General features: G+C 34.9%; 1 protein-coding gene across 4 annotated transcripts in view; it reads left to right on the top strand.

Annotated features, from left to right (window-relative positions):
* Nucleotides 1-21,388, top strand: part of C24H18orf54 (chromosome 24 C18orf54 homolog) — a 35,118-nt gene that overhangs the window by 2,356 nt on the left and 11,374 nt on the right. For 3 of the 4 annotated variants that reach the window (XM_061400239.1, XM_061400242.1, XM_061400240.1), the window contains exons 2-7: nucleotides 101-423; nucleotides 1,695-2,477; nucleotides 2,812-2,962; nucleotides 5,608-5,710; nucleotides 12,853-12,984; nucleotides 13,344-13,414. In XM_061400239.1, coding sequence (XP_061256223.1) covers nucleotides 147-423; nucleotides 1,695-2,477; nucleotides 2,812-2,962; nucleotides 5,608-5,710; nucleotides 12,853-12,984; nucleotides 13,344-13,414 — 1,517 coding nt within the window. In that variant the 5' untranslated portion in view covers nucleotides 101-146. Of the gene's footprint in view, nucleotides 1-100; nucleotides 424-1,694; nucleotides 2,478-2,811; nucleotides 2,963-5,607; nucleotides 5,711-12,852; nucleotides 12,985-13,343; nucleotides 13,415-19,009; nucleotides 20,105-21,388 lie in introns of those variants that run through there. The other variant, XM_061400238.1, reaches the window with a different exon arrangement.

The raw sequence follows: 21,388 nt of genomic DNA on the forward strand, positions 1-21,388 counted from the left end.
ATTTTGTAAAGTTGTAAAAAGTTTATACAAATTTAGTAGTTTCTCTGTGTGTGGCCTGTTATTTTAATTGGAACTTTAATCTTTTCTTTTTGTATTATAGTTGCTTTTAGGAGAAATGAATAGAAATCACCAATTTTGAGGAAGCCATGGCAAAATCAGATACAAAACACAGAGTTTGTTCTCGGCAATCTTCAGTATCTTCTCTGTTAAGCTGCAACCTGAGTGGCAGTAATTCCTCTAACTCTGGCTCTATTCAGTATAAGGATAAACTGTACAGTTCTGCATCTCAGGCTCTACAGGCCTATATTGATGATTTTGATCTAAGCCAAATGTGTCTTGGTGCAAGCACTGGAAAGATTAACATTGATAAATGTTCTGCTAATATGCCGGAATTCTCCAACTACATTTGTAAACCAAATAATGGTATGCTTTTATCCTTTGTTTTCTTTTTACCTATTAATTTAAAGAATTTTGAGAGATGTATAGTAGTCTTAGAAAATTAGATGCTTTATTTTGTTCTTTTGGAATAAAAAATGACTTGTAATGTTGAGATCTGTATATATTTCTTAAATGATTCTGTGATTTTTGGTTCTCTGGAGTTTTGGGGTAAAGATCCTCTTTTAACTTTGGAGTAGAAGCTCATAAAATGCAACTAGTAATAGCAGATGGCTGATTCTAAACCCTTAAGCCATTCTGTTACAGTGTAATGGACAGAGCATTGACTTGGTGGTTCTAGCTTTCATTACCTAGCTTAATGACTTTAAGCAAATCTCAGCCTTTCAGAATTTATACTTGATCAGTTCAGTTGAGAGGATAGGGCTGTATTAGTCTTCTTATCTGTATTCTGTGGGGCAGTAACATTCACAGGATGTTAAGGATTTTTCCTTGGTCAGAGGTCCATTGGGGCTTCCCTGGTGGATCAGTTGGTAAAGATTCCACCTGCAATGCGAGAGACTTGGGTTCCATCCCTTGCTTGAGAAGATCCCCTGGAAAAGGACATGGCAACCCACTCCACTGTTCTTGCCTAGAGAATCCCCTTGGACAGAGGAGCCTGGCAGGCTGCAGTCCATGGGGTTGCTAAGAGTCGGACACAACTGAGTGACTAAGCACAGCACAGCACGGTATTGAGGTCCGTGAAGACAAGTTTGGAAAATGCATCTGTTGATAACCCAGTTAACACTTGACTGACCCCTAGGGTGAAAAAAGTTTACATCAACTGTTAGAAAAAAGTGGGCAGTATATTCCAGAAGAGGAGAATTAGAACAGCTGTTCTGTGCGTGTGAATGCTATTTCAGGGTTAGCAAGCAAGAAAGCAAATTATTTTTTCACCTAGTTTAATGACTTGTTTTTTTTCCTGTGTTGAAGCCAGTTGAGTGACCAGTATTCATGTGAGTGTATTAGTGCATTGGGTGTGTCTAGATGAAGAAACTGTAAATTAAAGAATATGAGAATATTTAGGAGGCTGGAAAGCAAAAAGTTTAGCAAGTAGTTAAATTGAAGACATATGAAGGAAAAAAATCATATCCAGTTACATCAACCTATACCTTTCAGGCTTTTAATCAAAGCTTGAGTAAAGATTAAGGAAAAACAGCAAACATGATTCTTAATTCTTAATTTTCATTTACTGTTGAATGTTATGAAGTATTTTTATATGTGATACAGGAAGATAAACAGAATTCTTCTTTGTTTTTCAGCTTTTGAAAATCTTGATGACAAAAGACATTTATCCTTATCCTATAGAGGACAAACTCTTAATGACATAGACTCCATTAGTCTAACAACTGATGATCTATTAAAGCTTCCAGCAGATGGATCATTTTCTTTCACTTATTTTGGATCAGGTCATGGAAGTAGCAAGAAAAACAGGAAACATATTGGAAGACTGAGTTCATCTGACAGAGAAAAGAAGCAGAATTTTCAAGAACCAGCTGCTCTCCAGGGCAAGGATAACTTAGTTACCCCACTTGTATACACAAATATAAAAGGAAGGCAATGTGGTAGGCTAAAAAACCCAGAACTCATGAATAAGGCTAATAAAAGCGTTTCTGTACCATCTTTATCTTTTTCCAAAAAATTATCTTTTAGGGACAGTTCAGAACACAATCTTGAAAAGAATTACCCAAGATGGCTCACTAGCCAGAAGTCTGACCTTAATATTTCAGGGATAACTAGTATACCGGACTTCAAGTACCCAGTCTGGCTCTACAATCAAGACTTGTTACCTGATACAGATAGTCAAAGAATACATCAAATGTCTAAAGAAGATCAGTGTTCTCCGAGGCATAGTTACCAGGCACAAAGAACTTCTCGGCTAATGAATAAATTAGATTGTTTTGAATATTCTTTTGAACCTTCATGCATTTCACATTCCTTGAGTGAGGATAAAGGATTACTGAATGAATATAAATGTGGTCCTGAACCTAGCCGTTGTCTGTGTGAGAATCTGCTTCTTCCAGGATCCAAAAAGCCATTCAGTGGTAATTGTTTTGTTTTTTGTGTTTTTACTGTTTTTAAGAACCAAAGAAAGTGCTGTAAATTTGATGTATCTAGGATCTGTTATATTCTTGATAGAATGCTCAAGTTATATTTTTGTTTTGAACTCTTATCACCTTTATTTATGTAGTATTCTGTGACTACAAAAATGTCTTATTTTTTTCTTTGTGTCACAACAAATGTTACATTTTAACATAGCTTGCTATTGTGGATATGTTTATATTCCAAATAATGTAAATTCTTGTTGCCTTTATAAGATTTTACTATGCTTTGCGTTTATTTCTTTTCTTAAATAATTAATGTAATCTTTTAAATTAGGTGACAAAATTGAATTGCTTATCCTGAAGGCCAAGAGAAATCTAGAGCATTGTACTGAAGAGTTACCAAAGACTATGAAAAAGGATGACAGTCCTTGTTCATTAGATAAACTTGAAGCGGAAAGATCATGGGAAAATATTCCTGTTACTTTGTAAGTTAAAATGCAGCATTCAGTTTTCCCAATGAAGAATGCCATGTGCACATCTGGTTTCATCTTTAAGTAACTTAATGATAATTAACAGTGGTAGTATCATGGTATTTTTATAGAGCATAACTTTCAGTGTTGTTTGCTTTAGATCGCATTTTTCATTAGTTACCACAAGAAGGTGGTAACTTTAGGTACCTTATATAACTTTTGTTTTTGTTACATGATCCTTTCGTTGCACTATAAAATATTGATATATGTTTAATAGGAATTAGAACCAAAAGCAACTCTTTTGCAAATGGAGAAGGCTATTAAAATTTTACTACTTTTTTCACTTTTAAGTTTTATCTCCCTCTGTATTCTCTATATTTTAGAATATTCGTTTCTCTTCATTTACATTTTAATATTTTTCAATCATTATTTTCCATAAATGATGGTAGAATTTTTGTATAGTAAATGTTTGAAGTTTCTAAGAGTGTTTTCATTTGTGTGCTAAACCTCTCTGTGATATAGTTGCTCAGAATAATTTAAAAAGTGTTTACCCATGAATGTGAGCGTAGAGGAAGAATCTAGGAAAGCTTCTTTTCTCAGTGATATTAATTCCATGTCAGAAATGCATTCTTTGTAATCCTAAATCCTGTCCTAGGCTCTGATAATTTAATATCTTCAATGGTCTAAACCTTCATTCTGTTCAGAGTTTATTTCCTGACTCCTTTAATTACTTCTCAGTTGAGCGTCTTATTTTCTTAAATGTGGACGTTGACTGTAATTGCAGTTTAGAATCTTGATTCTGTCATTTCCTTGCTGAGATTTTGTACAGGTTGCTTCTACTTTGGGGTTGTGAGGATTCAGTTGACTAGAAAATAAATATAAGGTACTTAGGACAGTTTCTGATTTATGACGCTCCCTTGTAAATTGTAATAGTGGTGGTGATCATCCAGAATATTTTTTGTTTGTTCAGCTTCATTTCTCAACTGTTGGTTCATTAATGTGTTTAAAAAAAAACACACAAAAAAAACTAGGATTAATAATTAGTTCACTTAATTCTTACAGTTCTCTTATTTTTCATATTTACTAATTTCTTATTTTCTTATCAGTTGGTTGTACTGTGTCTGTATTTGTAAAATCCTATAGGGTGAGCAAATATCAGAGGTGTTTAAATTGAGTAAAGTTTTTGAATATACTAAATGTATTTTGTAATTAGATACTATGACTTCTGACTTGTATAATTATCATTAATGGTTTGCCCTAGTTCACTTTCATGCATTGGAGAAGGAAATGGCAACCCACTCCAGTGTTCTTGCCTGGAGAATCCCAGACTCGGGGGAGCCTGGTGGGCTGCTGTCTATGGGGTCGCACAGAGTCGGATACGACTGAAGCGACTTAGCAGCAGCAGTACCATCATATTATGATGGATATGTTTTACATAAAATTATTGATGGTGTGATAAGATATAGATCTGACTTCAGTGTGATATTGATAAATTATTAATCTGTCATTAAAAACAAAATTGACTAGGTAATAGTGTGCTAAAAGAATAACCACAGCCAGAAAATTGTTTTTGTTTTTTTGGTTTAACTTTCTGTAATAGAAAATGTCAAACACATACAAAAGTAGAGGAATAGTATGATAAATCCATATGTATCTAGCACTCATTTTTTTATAATCAGATAAATGCTTTTTTGATGATAGTTGGTGGATGTACAAACTCTTTGGTAAAGAATGGGAGGAAAAACTACTTGGGAACAAGAAAAAGTTCATAGTAAATTACAAATCAGATGACTGAATAATGAAGAACTGCTAATTACTGAGAAAAAAATTTGCATTATGATGTTTAAGTGTTTTAAGAGTCTTAGATATGTGACACTTGAGTTAGAAACACATATTGATATATAAATGAGAGAGAGAGAATGAGTTTATTCTCTGCAGCTAATGGAATTTTGTTTTGAGAAAATATTTACTTTTGCTAGGGATGTACTTTTCTTCCCCTTGAACAGTAAGAAAAAAACTTTTATTTATTGAACTTCTTTTAAATGTCCCAGGTATGGAGAGTTAAATTTATGTAGTGTATGAGATAAGAAGGACTGCAAATGTAGAAACTGAAGTGAAGGTAAAGTTTTGTGAAGTCATAAAATGATTGGGATTGGGATGAACTCAGGAATTTTAATTTCAGAATTAATCCTTCTCCCACTTTAATCTGTCCTTAGTGCCAGTTCTAGAGAAGTCTTTCCTGTTGCTTTGATGTAGGAGCATGTAGTTCCATCTTAATAGAAACTTATAAATTTGTGGGGGCTTTGTGTATTAATATTGAGTGACCAAAAATGTTTAGTTGGAAAAATGTACTGCTTGTTTCAAACAAATGCGCTTTTGGAGGATACCTATATTTGAATGCTCATTTATTTAATTAAAGACTAATGTCTTCAGTTTCTTTATCTTTTTTCTTAAAGCTTTACAGGAGAAGCAAGGAGATAGGGCGTGATGAAGGAAGAAGTTTAGGGAGAAGATGAAGGAATTATCAAGCAACATCCATAGGAATCCTATCTATAATGGTTACTTCATGGTGACCATTTAAAATGATAACAGTCAGTTATATACTGTCTAATTTTTATCAATTGGGAACTTATATACTGTCTTGTATCCTTAAATCCTAGCAAATCTCCTGTTCCTGTTAATACTGATGATAGTCCTCAAGAAATTCCAAAGACAAAGTATGCTAATGAATTCCTTGAAGATTTTTTAAATGATGATAATCAGGTGGGTGACGTTAAATCTTTTTATCTTATTAAAGGAATATTTATGACTAATTTATAGATATTAATTTCTAAGTTACTTGGATATTATAAAACAAAAAATGGCTCAAATCCTTTGTTCCCCAGCACATATCCATGAGACCATCACTCCTAGAATTACCGATAATTTTAGTATTCTGAAGTAGAGGGACCTGGGATTGAACTCTCTGGGGAGCCTAAATTGTCATTACAGTGATTTCTTTTTTTTTTTCCCCTGGAAAACATGTAAAACAGCACCTTACAGAGTAAATTATATTTTCCCATAGGGCAGTTGCTTATTGAGAGTTGTGTTTCTAAGATACAGTTATACATCTGTTTAATTTAAAATGAGAAATTTATCACTCAGCTTTATAAAATCAGCACATGTACATCTTGCAAGTAATCCTGAAACAAAGGGTAAATGTTTATATATGTACGTAAGGAATGATTATAATACGATTTATAATTTTAATTCATGGCTGTTGAATATTAAATACACTTTTGAGATACTGACATCTGGAAGATTTGAGAGATTGAACATTCCAGACAAAAATTAGCTAAAAATTTTAATATATATCTTTTCCTTCAGTGACATTTACTATAGAAAGTAGAGGTTGTCAGAATATGTCTGACCTTAGTGCTCTAATAAGATACTATAGTAAATGCTGGGTAAATGAAACTTAATTATCAAATATTTATTTGCCAGATAAATTTGAGTACCAAACACTTTTCTAGGAATTGTATTCCTAATGGTGAATAAGAGAAGAATCCTTGCCTCTTGGATTTTTTATTCCAAGTTGGACAGAGGAGCTATATCAAAATGAAATAGGTAATGGTGACTGAATAACAACAACAAACAGTAATGTATAAGTGCTGTGCTCAGTCATGTCTGACTCTTTGCAGCCCCATGAACTACAGCCCACCGTCTCCTCTGTTCATGGGATTTCTCAGGCAAGAATACTGGAGTGGGTTGCCATTTCCTACTCCAGGGGATCTTCCCAACCCAGGGATTGAACCTGTGTCTCCTGCATTGGCAGATGGATTCTTTACACCATTGTGCCACCTGGGAAGCCCGTGTATAAAGGAGAGTCTTACACATGTTGTGAAGAAAAACTGATTGAGATAGAGAAACGAGGGCAGAGAAATTTTAGCTGGAGTGGGCGGGAACGGCCTCTCTTGTGAGGTGATGTTTGCATCAAAACCTAAAATGTGTGGAATAGAACTGCCTTATGATCCAGCAATCCCACTGCTGGGCATACACACTGAGGAAACCAGAAGGGAAAGAGACACGTGTACCCCATGTTCATCGAAGCACTGTTTATAATAGCCAGGACATGGAAGCAACCTAGATGTCCATCAGCAGATGAATGGATAAGAAAGCTATGGTACATGTACACAATGGAGTATTACTCAGCCATTAAAAAGAATACATTTGAATCAGTTCTAATGAGGTGGATGAAACTGGAGCCTATTATAGAGAGTGAAGTAAGCCAGAAGGAAAAACACCAATACAGTATACTAACGCATATATATGGAAGTTAGAAAGGTGGTAACAATAACCCTGTGTACGAGAGAGCAAAAGAGACACTGATGTATAGAACAGTCTTATGGACTCTGTGGGAGAGGGAGAGGGTGGGAAGATTTGGGAGAATGGCATTGAAACATGTAAAATATCATGTATGAAACGAGATGCCAGTCCAGGTTCGATGCACGATACTGGATGCTTGGGGCTGGTGCACTGGGACAACCCAGAGGGATGGTATGGGGAGGGAGGAGGGAGGAGGGTTCAGGATGGGGAACACATGTATACCTGTGGTGGATTCATTTTGATATTTGGCAAAACTAATACAATTATGTAAAGTTTAAAAATAAAATAAAATTAAAAAAAAAAAAACCTAAAATGAGTGAGTAAGTCACACATGTACTCGTAGGGAAATAACTTTTCATTTAGAGGGAATCGTTAAGTGCAGAAACCCCAAGGCAGAAAAATGTTCAAGGAAAATCAGAGTCCAGTCAGTGTAGCTCAGTCAGAATGAGCAAGGAAGAATGGTTAAGAGATAAGATGGTAACCAGGAGTCAGATCGTGTAGGTATGTAAGCAATGGAATGAAGATTTTACATTGTAAATGTGATGAAAAGTGTGTGGAGTACTGTGGAGGAATGAAATGATCAGATCTACATTTTAAAATATAAAGTGGCAGTGGTATGGAACATAGACTTGAGAGGAGCTGGGGAAGGACAAGGAACACAGTTAGGAGGCTTTAGCCATCTTCCATAATAGGGATTGTAAAGGCTTGGGTTAGGTGGGAGCGTTAGAAGTGGTCAGAAATAGACTTGTGATGTGTTCTTAAGGTGACTGGGTAGGGTGGAGACAGAAGATTCAAAGGGTGAGTCCCAGATGTTTGAGCCGAACAACTAAAGCAGTGGGTGGTGCAGTTTACTTAGTTGAAGTGAACCCTGGTAAAGGAACAGATCTGCGTAAATTTTGTAAAGTTTGAGATGGGTGACCATTAAATACTAACCAGCCAATTCCTTTTCTTCTGCCTTTACACACACACCACCTCACTACCACTGTGTTTCTTAATTTTTAAATAGTTTTAAATTTATAGAAGGTTGCAAAAATAATACAGATAGTTCCTGTTACCCTTCTTTCAGCTTCCCTAATGTTAACATCTCACTGACCATAGTGTAATTTTCACATTGGCATAATACTGTTACTAAAACCACAGACCATATTCTGATTTCACCAGTTTTCCTGCCAGTGTCCTGTTGCAAGATGTAGCATTGCATGTAGTTGCCGTATCTCCTCAGTCTGCTTCAGTCTTGACAATTCCTCAGTCTTGTCTGTCATGATCTTGATACTTTTGAAGACTTAATGGTCAGTTGGTTTTTTCCTGTAGATTGTTCCTCAGTGGGGTTTATCTGACGTTTTCTCATGATTAGAATGGGGTCATGAGTTTTTAGCAAGAATGCAACAGAAATCATGCTGTGCCCTTCTCAGTGCATCATATCAGAGGGGTCATGATGTCATTGATAATATTGATAATGTGTCTTAATTCAGGCTGCTGTAGAAAATATGCCATAGACCAGATGGCTTAACAACAGACATTTGTTTCTCACGTTTGTGGAGGCTGAGAAGTTCAGATGAAGGTGTCTGGTGAGATCCTGCTTCCTTGTTTTCAGGTGGCCATCTTCTTGTATCCTCATGTGGAGAGAGCAGAGAGGGAACAAGCTTTCTGTGTCTTTTCTGTAAGTGCACTAATCCTGTTCGTGAGAATTCCACCTTCGTGACGTAGTTACTTCATAGAAGCCCCTCCAAGTGCTGTTATGTTGGGATTAATTCAAATTGCACATTTGAATTGTAGGGGGCACACACATTCAGTCCAGAGCAGTATACTGATATGATAATATGTAATTATCATTGAAATTTATTTTTTATATTTATTTATAGATAATTTATATTTATTATAGATAAAACTATAATAATATGTTAGTACTGGTGATATTAGTCTTGAACATATGGTGCCTACTGGCTTTCTCTAGTAAAATTAGAGTTTCCCCTTGTAATTAATAAATATCTTAGGGGAGATGCTGTGAGACTGTGCAAGTATTAATAGTCTCAAGTTTCCATCCACTGTTTTTAGCATCATTGGTGGATCTTGTTTTTTGTCTGAATTATTAGTTGAAATTCTTGTGTAATGAGCTCTTCCTCCCCATTTATTAAACTGTTTTTATTGGGACTCAGATTTTTTTAAAACTTTTTATTTTATATTGGGGTATAGCTGATTAACAATTTTGTGAAAGTTTCAGGTGAACGGCAAAGGGACTCAGCCATATATATACGTATCCATTCTCCCCCAAATTCCCCTCCCATCCAGGCTGTTACATAACATCGAGCAGAGTTCTATGTGCTGTACAGTAGGTCCTTGTTGGTTATCTATTTTAAATAGATAGTGTGTACATGTCCATCCAAACTCCCTAACTATCCTTTCCCCCCAACATCCTCTCCCTCAACCCCCCTAGCAACCATAAGTTCATTCTCTAAATCTGGGGACTTACAGATACTTAATTCTAGGTTTGAAAGAAAGAAAAGTGAAAGTGAAGTTGCTCAGTCGTGTCCAACTCTTTGTTATCCCATGGACTATAACCTGCCAGGCTCCTTTGTCCGTGGGATTTTCCAAGCAAGAAAATTGGAATGGGTTGCCATTTCCTTCTCCAGGGGATCTTCCCTACCCAGGGATCAAACCTGGATCTCCCACACTGCAGGCAGACTCTTTACTGTCTGAGCTACCAGGGAAGCCTGGTATTATTTTCTAGGTTTACAATATAATAATATTATTTTGCTGCTTAAATTGTTCCAGTTTAGGCCGTAAGAGTTGCTTCAGGTTGGCTCTTGTATCCTTTCGACATGTCCCTATCATTTTTTGAGGACTTCTTTGAGGAGCCATGGTTTCTTTTTATTTGGAAACTGTGTTTAGAAACTAAGATCTAGGCACGAGTTGTGCTTATTGCTCCTGGGTTCTTTATGCTAGATTTTCTCAGCAGGCAGACTTAGAAAACATGTTTACTAACCCACATTCATGTATACATGTTTCTATATCTATTTACATATGTATTAATATGTTTTATGTCTAGGTATAAAATCATGAGTTTATACTAATACTAATTCCAGTTCAATACCACAGTATTAGTTTTAGCCCTTTCTGTTGTTTATTTATAACTTCTTTCTCCTCGGGTAAGAATCTTTGCTCTTATTATCTATAATAGATTTACTTGTTTTTTTCAGTCTTAGCATATGCATAGTTTCAGAATTGCTGTAAGAAATAGATTTACTAGCCAAGTTATGTTGGAGAAGGCAATGGCGCCCCACTCCAGTACTCTTGCCTGGAAAATCCCATGGATGGAGGAGCCTGGTGGGCTGTGGTCCATGGGGTCACTAGGAGTCGGACACGACTGAGCAACTTCACTTTCACTTTTCACTTTCATGCGTTGGAGAAGGAAATGGCAACCCACTCCAGTGTTCTTGCCTGGAGAATCCCAGGGACAGGGGAGCCTGGTGGGCTGCCGTTTATGGGGTCGCACAGAGTTGGACACGACTGATGCAACTTAGCAACAGCAGCAGCTAAGTTATATTGTTTATGTGTGATTCTCTTTGTCTTTGGGGCTTCCTTAGTAGCTCAGACAGTAAAGCGTCTGCCTGCAATGGAGGAGACCTCGGTTTGATTCCTGGGTCGGGAAAATCGCCTGGAGAAGGAAATGGCAACCCACTCCAGTATTCTTGCCTGGAGAATTCCATGGACAGAGGAGCCTGGTGGGCTGTAGTTCATGGGGTCTCAAAGAGTTGGACACGACTGAGCGACTAACACACACACACTTTTTGTCTTTAGCCCTATGATATCGAAAGTATTCTTTAACAAAGTTACCTTGGTTAATTATTTTCTGCTCAACTCCTTTCAGTGTGGTCATGTTGTTCATTTGTAATATTGTTAGGTCATTTTTTAATTGTGTAAATTGGGTTATTCCCACATTTTGTGTGGTTTAAATGGTTGTTTCTTGAATATGTGAAACAGTACTACAGTTCTAAGAGTCAAAGCTATACCAAAAGATGTACTCAGAGGCATTCACTCCCAGGATTTAATGCCAAGTCTCAGAACAAATTCTATCAAACGTACTGAACAGCATTTATTAAACATTCATTCATGAATGACACACAACAGTTCATATAATCTGTTTTTTTAGTTTTCTTGTTTTTGGTACTCTGACCACAGTTTTGCCTGAAAAGTTCACTCAAGGCAGACACCAAATTTCAGAGGCAAGCCTTTGTAACTTTTATGGTTAGCATTAGGCAGCTAGAATTTCTTCTAAACCAGTGACTGGATGCAGATCATTTAGCGATAACGCCTCAAGTGCTGTCTCCAGGGTTGTAGGAGTATAAACCAAACTGAATCCTTATGCTGTTTCTTTTTTTTCTTTTTTAAAATTTTGCTAAAGTATTCATAATATTTTGACCATTTTTAAGGGTATAGTATATAGTTCTGTGCAGTAAGTATCTTTACATTGTTGTGTACCCATCAGCTCTATCTGTTGCTAGGACTTTTTCATCTTTACCCACTGAAACTGTACTCATTAAACACTTAACTACCCATGCCTGTTTACCCCCATTCCTGTTTACTACCCTCTGCTGGCACCGTTCTACTTTCTCTTGATAAAGTTGATTATTCTGGAAACCACGTATGTTTTAGTCTGCTGAGGCTGCCATAACAAAATGCCATAGGCTAGGTGGCTTAAACAATAGATACTCAGTTCTCACGGTTTTGGAGGTGAAATTATCTCAGATCAAGATGCTAACTTATTATTTTACTGGTAAAGGCCCTTTCCCTAACTTGCAGACAAACCACCTTCCCACTGTGTCCTCACATGGCCTTTCCTTGGTCTCTTCATCCTATGGTTATCAGGATCCCACCTTTATGACCTCGCTTAACTTAATTACCTCCTTATAGCCCTGTCTCTCAATACAGCCATATTCAGTTAGGTTTCATCATGAATTTCGGGGGTGGGGTGGGGTGGTGGGTGTGGGAAAGGACACAAATTCAATCCATAGCATAGTATAAGATGATCATATTTTTCTTTTTGTTATCGACTTATTTCATTTAGTGTGATGTCCTCAAGGTTCATCCATGTTGTATCAGAATTTCCTTTCTTTCTCAGAATGAAGAGTACACCATTGTGTATTTGAAATGTTAGTTCTTGTTCAGTTGATATGAGCTTCATTTACACAGTTGAAAGTAGCATGTTGGCTTACCTGCTTCTAAGGCCCTTTCACTTGTAAAAATCTATGATTTTAAATGTGGTAAATGAATGTGTTGCAAATGTAAACATGCACCATTCATTGTAAAAGAACAAGGACTACAAAGAATTTGCCAACATTTTAATAATGATTGTCTTTAAGTGACTCCGTCTGGGTACTGGGTAAGAGGAGGTTGAGTTACAGTTTTGATTTGGTAAAACACTTTATTGACATGTATTATTTGGATTTTGCATTAATTTTATATTGTGGGGAAATAAGGCAGAATATAACTTTTCCCCTTAAGACTTTGAGTGGTTTATCATTCATGTGTTTTAACTTTAGAGCTGTACCCTTTCTGGAGGGAAACATCATGGACCTGTTGAAGCCCTGAAGCAAATGTTATTTAATCTTCAGGCAGTGCAAGAAAGTTTCAATCAGAATAAAACTGCAGAGCCAAAAGGAGAAATTAAACAAGTAAGCATAAACTTAATTTATGAATTGAAATTTATGAATGTGAATTGAGATCTGTGAAGGATACGATTTCCTCCTAGATCTTTTTGTAGTTTTTCCCTCTAGTTTTATGTTAATAAGCATGGTATATAGTGAACAAACATTTAGAGGCATACTTTAGGACCGTTGCAAAATAAAGTTATATTTTTAGAATTAAAAGTATATATATTTAAGCTTTACTGAAAATTATTTACTAGATTTATTTCCTTGGGAATACAGATAATATTTTTAATGTGTTCTTATTAATCACATATTAAATAGCATTTGTTTGTAATTATATAATATTTTTACTATTTCATTATATTTGGTGTTTTCAATAATAGATCTCAGAGGATGATCTCTCTAAAGTACAGTTGAAGGAAAGTATGGCTCCTATTACTAGGTCACTTCAAAAGTAAGTGTTCTCTGTTAATTTCTGAGTATGTTATGAATGCAAATCTGTTTTAGTCATTGCTTTGATTGAAATCAGAAGGTTACAGGATGGAATTAAGAAGCTCTAAGAAGGAAGACATGTACTAGGTATATTTAAGCTTCCTGGAGCATGTTGTTTAATCCTGAGACTTTTCTCTTAAACGTGTGCTATTTTCTATTTAAAATATTCTTATGGCTTAATGAGATAACTGTGGACACTTAAAATACGATAGATGTGAATGGCTTGGAGAAGTTTTCTTTTTCCCTTCTGAGTAACATCAACAGTTTGAGAGAGCGTTGGTGTTGGCATTCTGGACGAACAGCTTGTGCTTGAAACGTGTTGTCCTGTGTTCTCTCTAGAAGAGATAAGTAATCGTATCGTTGTTTGATATGTTTCTGCAGAAATCTAAAGGGAATATAATGCTCTGGATGTAAAGATAGGTCCAGATGCCCTAAGGTGTTAATCTACTTATTTTCTTAGTTACATTATCTTAAAAGCTGGAAAGAATGCAGTTCTTTCCTATAGTCATGGTATTGATAGATGAGAAGGTTATATTTTATGGATTTGGTTGTGTGAATATGCTGCTGCTGCTGCTAAGTCACTTCAGTCGTGTCCGACTCTGTGCGACCCCATAGACGGCAGCCCACTAGGCTCCTCTGTCCCTGGGATTCTCCAGGCAAGAATACTAGAGTATGAATATGAAGTGCCCTCAAAAGATGGAATATGCAGCTTAGTAAACACTAAGATTAAAATTTTTTACTTTGTAACATTATTTTGCTTGACTATAAGTGGGCTAGACAAATACTGACTACCTTTTGTCCTTTCAGAATTGCTTAGGATTCTCTTATGTAAGGAAGCAGTGAAAAAGTGAAACCCTAGACATGTAAATTTGTAATTGTCATGAGAAAGATATGTATATCATTTTTGTTTGCATACTTTAAAAAATATGTATGAATTTCTGCCTCTATTCTGGGAAGAAATAATCCCTCTTTCTTTGTTGCTTGCCATAGTCTTGGCTGTAATGTTTCATATCTAATAGGATTCAGTGAGTAATGATACTAATAACTAACCTTTATTGAACATTTACCAAATATCAGTGTTCTTAGTGCTTTTGTATGTAATTCATGTGATTTTTACAACCCCGTGAGGTAAGTACTATTATTTGTTTCATAATACAGATCAAGTAATAAAGTAACTTGCCCAAAGCTGCCTGGCTAGTAAACAGCACTGGAATTCAAACCAGACAGATTCTACAGTCTGTGTTCCTAATACTACTCTCATTAATGATAGTGGTGCATTATCCTTTTAGTCTCCGTGCAGTGCCTCAATTGATTATCTTGGATAAAGACCTCGTTCTGCTTTAAAATTTAAAGTAGATGACCTCAAGCTTTCCACAGTTCTTAAAAACATTGATATTGAACTTGTGTCACAAGACTTAAGTGTATTTTCTGAGTTAAAGTACATAGCCCAGAAGATGTTTTTCTTGGTGGAAATGAACTCTGAACCATATGTAATTAACCACAAAAATTGATACTGATTGTACAGGTGCTTTTACCATTTTCTATAATTTTTTTTTTATAGTAATAACTTTTTTCTAGCTTAGACCATTAGTAATCTTGTCTGCTGCTGCTGCTGCTAAGACACTTCAGTCGTGTCCGACTCTGTGCGACCCCAGAGACGGCAGCCCACCAGGCTCCCCCGTCCCTGGGATTCTCCAGGCAAGAACACTGGAGTGAGTTGCCATTTCCTTCTCCAATGCATGAAAGTGAAAGTGAAGTCGCTCAGTCATGTCTGACTCTTAGCGACCCCATGGACTGCAGCCTACCAGGCTCCTCCGTCCATGGGATTTTCCAGGCAAGAGTACTGGAGTGGGGTGCCATTGCCTTATCTAGTAATCTTGTCTACAGAAGGCCAATTTTAGAGAGTAAGAGTCCAGTTTTGTTAGATGGGTCTTAGCTGTTGATTGTTTTGGATTAGCTGAAGCAACCTCAATTTGGCTTTTATTTTACATTTTGAAAGTATTATCAGTAAGGCATTTGTAGTATTATGAAGTAAGTTTAGATTTATGAAGAAAGCATGTCATTTCCCCTCTCCCCCTTATTTTCAGTCTTTAGATAAGACTGATTTAGGGACAAGTTAAAATTAATTCAGTCTCAGAATTCCTCTTACTAGACTGCAAAATATTCTGTTTAGGATTATGGTCATCTTTTCATACTTAAAAGGACCCAACTTTTGCCTAAGTTATAGGTTGTATTTTAGGTGCTTTAATTACTTTTCTAGGGTGTTTCTCCCCAATCCTCAAATAACTGGATTTTCTTTCTAACAGTTTGGATTGCTAATCAGTTCATTAAAATATCTTTTTTAGCTTTAGGAAATTCCAAGATCTTAGTATGGGTTCTGTTTACTCCCCTGGACACAGTTTTCTTAGGTTCTCCAATTAGAAATAACAGAGATAAAGGTTCATTGGACCTGAAGTATAAATGGCTGATACAGCTTAAGATATTATTTTTTCCAGAAAGATTTTGCTTTTAGTAGGAATCAAAGTTATATTTGTTTTGTATCCCTATAATACTTAGTTTTGTCTTATACATTTGCATATTAAAATTATCATCTTTAAGCAAATGAAAGAATTGGTTTTTGAGCCAGTACCTTTTCTAGGATCTTTTATTATGTCGTATAAGCTTAGGTTGGTTGTAAAAAATGAGCAGTTGCATATTGTTCACACGCTATAAAGGTCAGCAATGGTGGATGATTGCAAAATTATCAGTCCTCCAAAAATAATTTGGTTTTGGCCTCAGGACATGTAGTTTTGTATATAAATTGGAGATGAATGTGTAAGAATTCTCAATAATAAAGGTCATGCTGTGAAGACCATGCTTAATGATAGCTGGAAAATTGTCTTGTTTCTCAGATCTCCTTTCCTGCTCAGTTTTCTGGTGTTCGTTCTATACTAGGGATAGACAGAATTAGCTCTCAGACTTGTAAAACATGACCCTAAAGCAAAGATTTTTCTTTATTCTAATGTGCTCGTATGTTACTTAGATCTAGAAAATAGTAGGCAGTTTGTCTTGAAAAGCTTTTTGTTCAGTTCCTGCTGAATACTAAGCTGAATATTGGTCAGTAAACATAGTATTTAAGAGAACAGCCAATGTAGTTGTACTAATAGAAAAGCAAATGCGAGATATCAATAAGTAAATTAAAGTATAGCTGAATTGTCATCATATAATCAGTGTTGCTGAGTTTCTGGGAGTTGATTTGTATGTATTTGAATGGTCATTGGTAGATGCATTGTCACAATGAGAAATGAGTTTTTAAATTTCAGTTTTTAAGGTGAATGATTACTAAGTGTTGTAATATAATCCTTAAGTTGATCTTTTCCCCATTAACCTGCTTTTTCACTTTTTGACAGAAGAAAATCAAGAAAAATTTCCTTCTGCAATTTTATCCTTCCCTTCTCCCTTACTTACCTTTGAAATACCAATCACTTTTGATAGTCTAAGTAGATGGCTTTATTTTCAAAAGAGTTAGATGAAAGGAACTGCCAACTGATTGTATAACTGAGGTAGAGCGACTAAACGTTTCATATTTCTACTTAGCTTTTTTATTCCTTTCCATTATTACCCACCCACCCCCCCTTTCCACCTGACATAGTTTTTTAAAGGCATAAAATATACGACATGGGATTAGAAAGGAAACCAGTTATACTGAATTAATTATGAAAATATTTAAATACATTTCTGATTAGTAATAATATATGCTTCTCTATTGCATTTAAAATAAGACAATACATTTAAAATACAGGTAAGTTAAAATTCATTTTGTAAAAACGTATTATTGTGAAGGTCTTTTGCAAAACTTGAATAAAAGCATTAAACAATTGTGTGGTCTTTTACTTAACCTTTCACATGTTGATCAGCAAACGGTTAAAGAGAATGTTGGAAGACATTGATGTCTGGGTCACCACTGAGACTTCACTGTTTGGTGGATGAACAACTAGACTTAAAATTTTCTAATAGTTATCTAGTTATGTCATATGAACTTTTGGACTGAGACAGAAAGAATGAGAGTACCTGTGTTATAGCAGTGGATTTAATAACTTGTAAGTTTGTAACTATTATATAACTTGTAATTTTGGAATAGTCATGAGTATAGAACATACTTGCAATGACTATGTGATATGAAAATATCTCTGACTTCTGTAGCATATGAGATCACTTTAGTCTGTTGCTTACATTCATAATGGAAGGAAATGCTAATTTAGAGATAGCATTTAGTGAAAATAAAGATAATTCCCCCCCATCCCATTGTATAGATCCTTAAAATCTAAAGAATCTGTGGTCCTCCAATTTTGTAAACAATGAGATTGGATTCTAGCCGCTTGTCTTTCTGTCTCTTGAATCACAGCCTGAAAAGAAAAAGGAAGATAAGCCCCAAGTATTATATTTACAGATTATATTCTTCCTCATAAATGTGTGTCTAGGAAGAAGAAAATTCTTTAAGTAGAGAGAGATTACTATAGGATGTAGAAATAATAAAGTCTAGTTTTACCTGTAATTGCTTAGTAACCCTGGGTGAATTATTGTCATTTAGTTAATGAAGATGACAATCTCAAAAATTAACAGAAGCTGTTGAATGGGTGCCAGAATTCAGATTATTACATTTGAGTGTCTGAGAAGTAGAGCATGGGGAAATAGATGTGATATAATATAGTAATTAACACTACTAGTTTTCTCCATCTTACTCTTGGTAAAGTGGAGGATGTATTTTATTTATTATACATCATTACAACTTTTCACTAATTTCTCACCTTAAAGATTACTGCACATCATAATTGTTACATTATTTCTGTTTTTCTTAGTCTCTTGTTTATCAGAGACATATTTTTGTATGGTTGATTAACTTATATTTTCTGAGTGATCCTCAAGGATCTAAAGGGTAGGGGAGAGGGAAAACTGGAAGAATACTTTCAGAGGAAGACTGGAAAGGGTCCCTGTCTTCTTGGTTTGTCTGAGGAATGATTGGGAAGACTAGGTTGCTGGTATACTAACATTATTCAATGTAATTGTCATTTGTTTTCCCCATGCTCAATAAAAATGAGTTTTCCTCAATTGTAACTGATTCTTTAGTGCTATTTTTAAAATTTTAGCTGCCTTGAATGTATATGTTAAAAATGAATTATGTCCTTTATTCTTAAATGATATACATAGTATATCAAAAGGCATCATCTCACTCTGAAAATCACATGGAAAAGATGTTTTAAGTGTGATACAAATAGTACCTGTTATTGTTTTTTATTAGGCTACTTGGTACACTTAAAAAGAATATCTTTAGATGTCAAACATAAGTTTTTATGTGTTTATAGAATTTTAGGTGAATTATTTTAGCCTTGAGTTACTCAGATTGCAAGGTTTTGTAAAGAAAAATTTTCGTAGTTTTGATGCTAAACATATTCCATAAGTTTATCTCTCATACTGATTTTGAAGTTAATAAACAATGTAATGACCCTTTCTTACTGTCTGCATTACCTATTCAGTCCTTGATGTTGGTTGATAATGTGTTTTATACTTTTTAATGAAGGGCTTTGCACCATTTATCTCGCCTGAGAGACCTGGTTGATGATACCAGTGGGAAACAGTCACCGAAAATATGAAGAGGAAAATAAAAGTTTAACCAATAAATAGTCACCACAGAACAAAATGTATTTTTTTCACATCGCTTAAACTGACAGTTAACTATAAGCCATACGTTATTCTGTGATTGGTTCAAGTATTACATATTTTTTAAAAATCAGACTTGAAAACGTCCGTATATTTTTTTGTGGCCTCTCCTCATTTTGTGCCAAAACACGAGAGGTGAATTGGGAGGACCCATAGTCCTAGTCTGACTTTGGTCTTCAGGCTATCATATGTCGAATAGTCAAAGATGGATGATTTCTGTTCTTGAAGCTTACATGGACTTACACCTTCTTTAGCATCCTCATGATTTTATCTGATTCTGGATCATTTAGAAGCTTTTCTTGGTTTCTATCCAAAATCTCTTAAGTTAAATAGACTTTAAAGGTAGCATCCAATGTAAGGAGCTTAAGGAATATCAAAATTGTTGATGTATCTTATCTATATGGAAGTATGTTACTTTCAAGTTTCATAAAGCAAACATTTAAGAATATGTTGTATTTGCAAATAACATTAATTGATGCAGTGCTAAAAGGAATATTGTTTTATATTGTGAATTCCAGAAAAACCTCATTTAATTAATGCTTTTATTTTATGTGAGAATATTTGACAGTATTTCACAGTTTTTAAAACATTTTGCGGGGAAGAATTTAACATTTTGATATTTCTTAGATTTAAATTTTGAGGTTAGCTCAAACTAGTTAAAAACTATATTTGACCGATTGCTTTATGAAATTTGGTAACTGAAATGACTATGGAAAATCAGTAACTATATTAAAGCTATTTTGTAAATGCTGAACTTTATTTAAAGCAGTCTGTAGAAGATTTGTCACTAGCTAGAACTAAACAGAGTTCTCTAATTTTGGAACTTCTATCAAGTGAACTTCTGATAAGCAGGAAGCATGTTTACTAACAAAATGAAATAAGTCATAATATGTGGCAAAGTATATTTAAAAAGCCTGATGAAATTAAAGAGTATGTTTGTATGTATACAAATTAACACTACTCAAATTTTGGAGCATTTTTTGCTAGTACCTTTACTGTCAAATAAGAATTTCTAAGCACATTGGGTGAAAGAATTCCTGCCCCCCGCCCCCACCACCTCAATTTAAAACACCACATAAGACCTTTGTTGCAGAAATTACATGTCAAAGACTGTAGAGTGAATCTTGTCTTTTTTCCCTTGCCTAGTGAATCAGAGTCACTACTGTTCTTTTTGCCCAGTTTGAGAGTCACTTGCTAGTAAGTTTGTTTACTCTGGATGTGTTTTTGCCACCAAAAGTTTGCATACAATGAAACAAGACATTACTTTGATGATTGCAATGTGGTTGGCTGTTAAGTGTGGATGGGTTGATTTTAAGTTGGATGAATTGAGCTTTTTAAGTGGATGAATGAATGGATCTGAGCTGAGCATGTTTCAGGGAAATCCAGGATTTGACGAATTCTAAAGGCACAGCACATACCGGATAATTATGTATTACATGTTGATCAGACATGATATATTTAGTGTACATAGAAGGAATCTGCAAAGGGACTGTGCTTAATGACTCTGTAACACTGATTTGGTTAGTGCTTCATTTGCAAAAACATAGCTCCAATACTAAATAACATAAACTTGTTCTAGAATTTTAACTAATATTTTAAGAAACTTGATGATACTTATCCCAAAGTGTTTTTTGTATTAAATATGGAAGTTTTTAGCAAAAAAGAGAAAACTTTACATGATTAATTGTAACCTTTAAAAAATATATCAGTGATTCAATAAGAAAAATGTAAATGATAAGTGTTCAATAAATTATTTAAGGAATTTAATTAATTAAATATTTTAGCATTTATTATTTTGAGATTTCCAAAGGAAAAAAGACAACAGTATTGAGACAACTGAGTTGGGAATTTAAGGCAGTTAGATTTTAAAAATAGCATTGTGAACATAAGGCTTTATCAACCTTTTTCTCTTTTAGGCGTATTGAAAAATACTGAATAGAAAAAGTGATAAAACTTTAATGACATTTCAGGTTTTTAGTTGAGTATGAAAAAATTGAACAAACCTAAGTACAAAAATTATCTGAGATCCAGGGATAAAACTGTGATGAATATGTGAAGACTTGAACTTAACTACATTTTCCTTATTATCAGTAGGAACTCTTCAGTTTTTTCTGGGATAATTTAGTTCAGATTCATAGAGATTTCTGACCACATTGAGGAACTCTGTGTTGGGTTCATTTGTGTTATGTGTTTCTCTCTCTAGTTTTGTTATTTCTTGTTGAAGTTTATAAATGTGGGT

This window comes from Bos javanicus, chromosome 24 (genome assembly GCF_032452875.1).
Source record: "Bos javanicus breed banteng chromosome 24, ARS-OSU_banteng_1.0, whole genome shotgun sequence".
NCBI classification, from domain to species: Eukaryota; Metazoa; Chordata; class Mammalia; order Artiodactyla; family Bovidae; genus Bos; species Bos javanicus.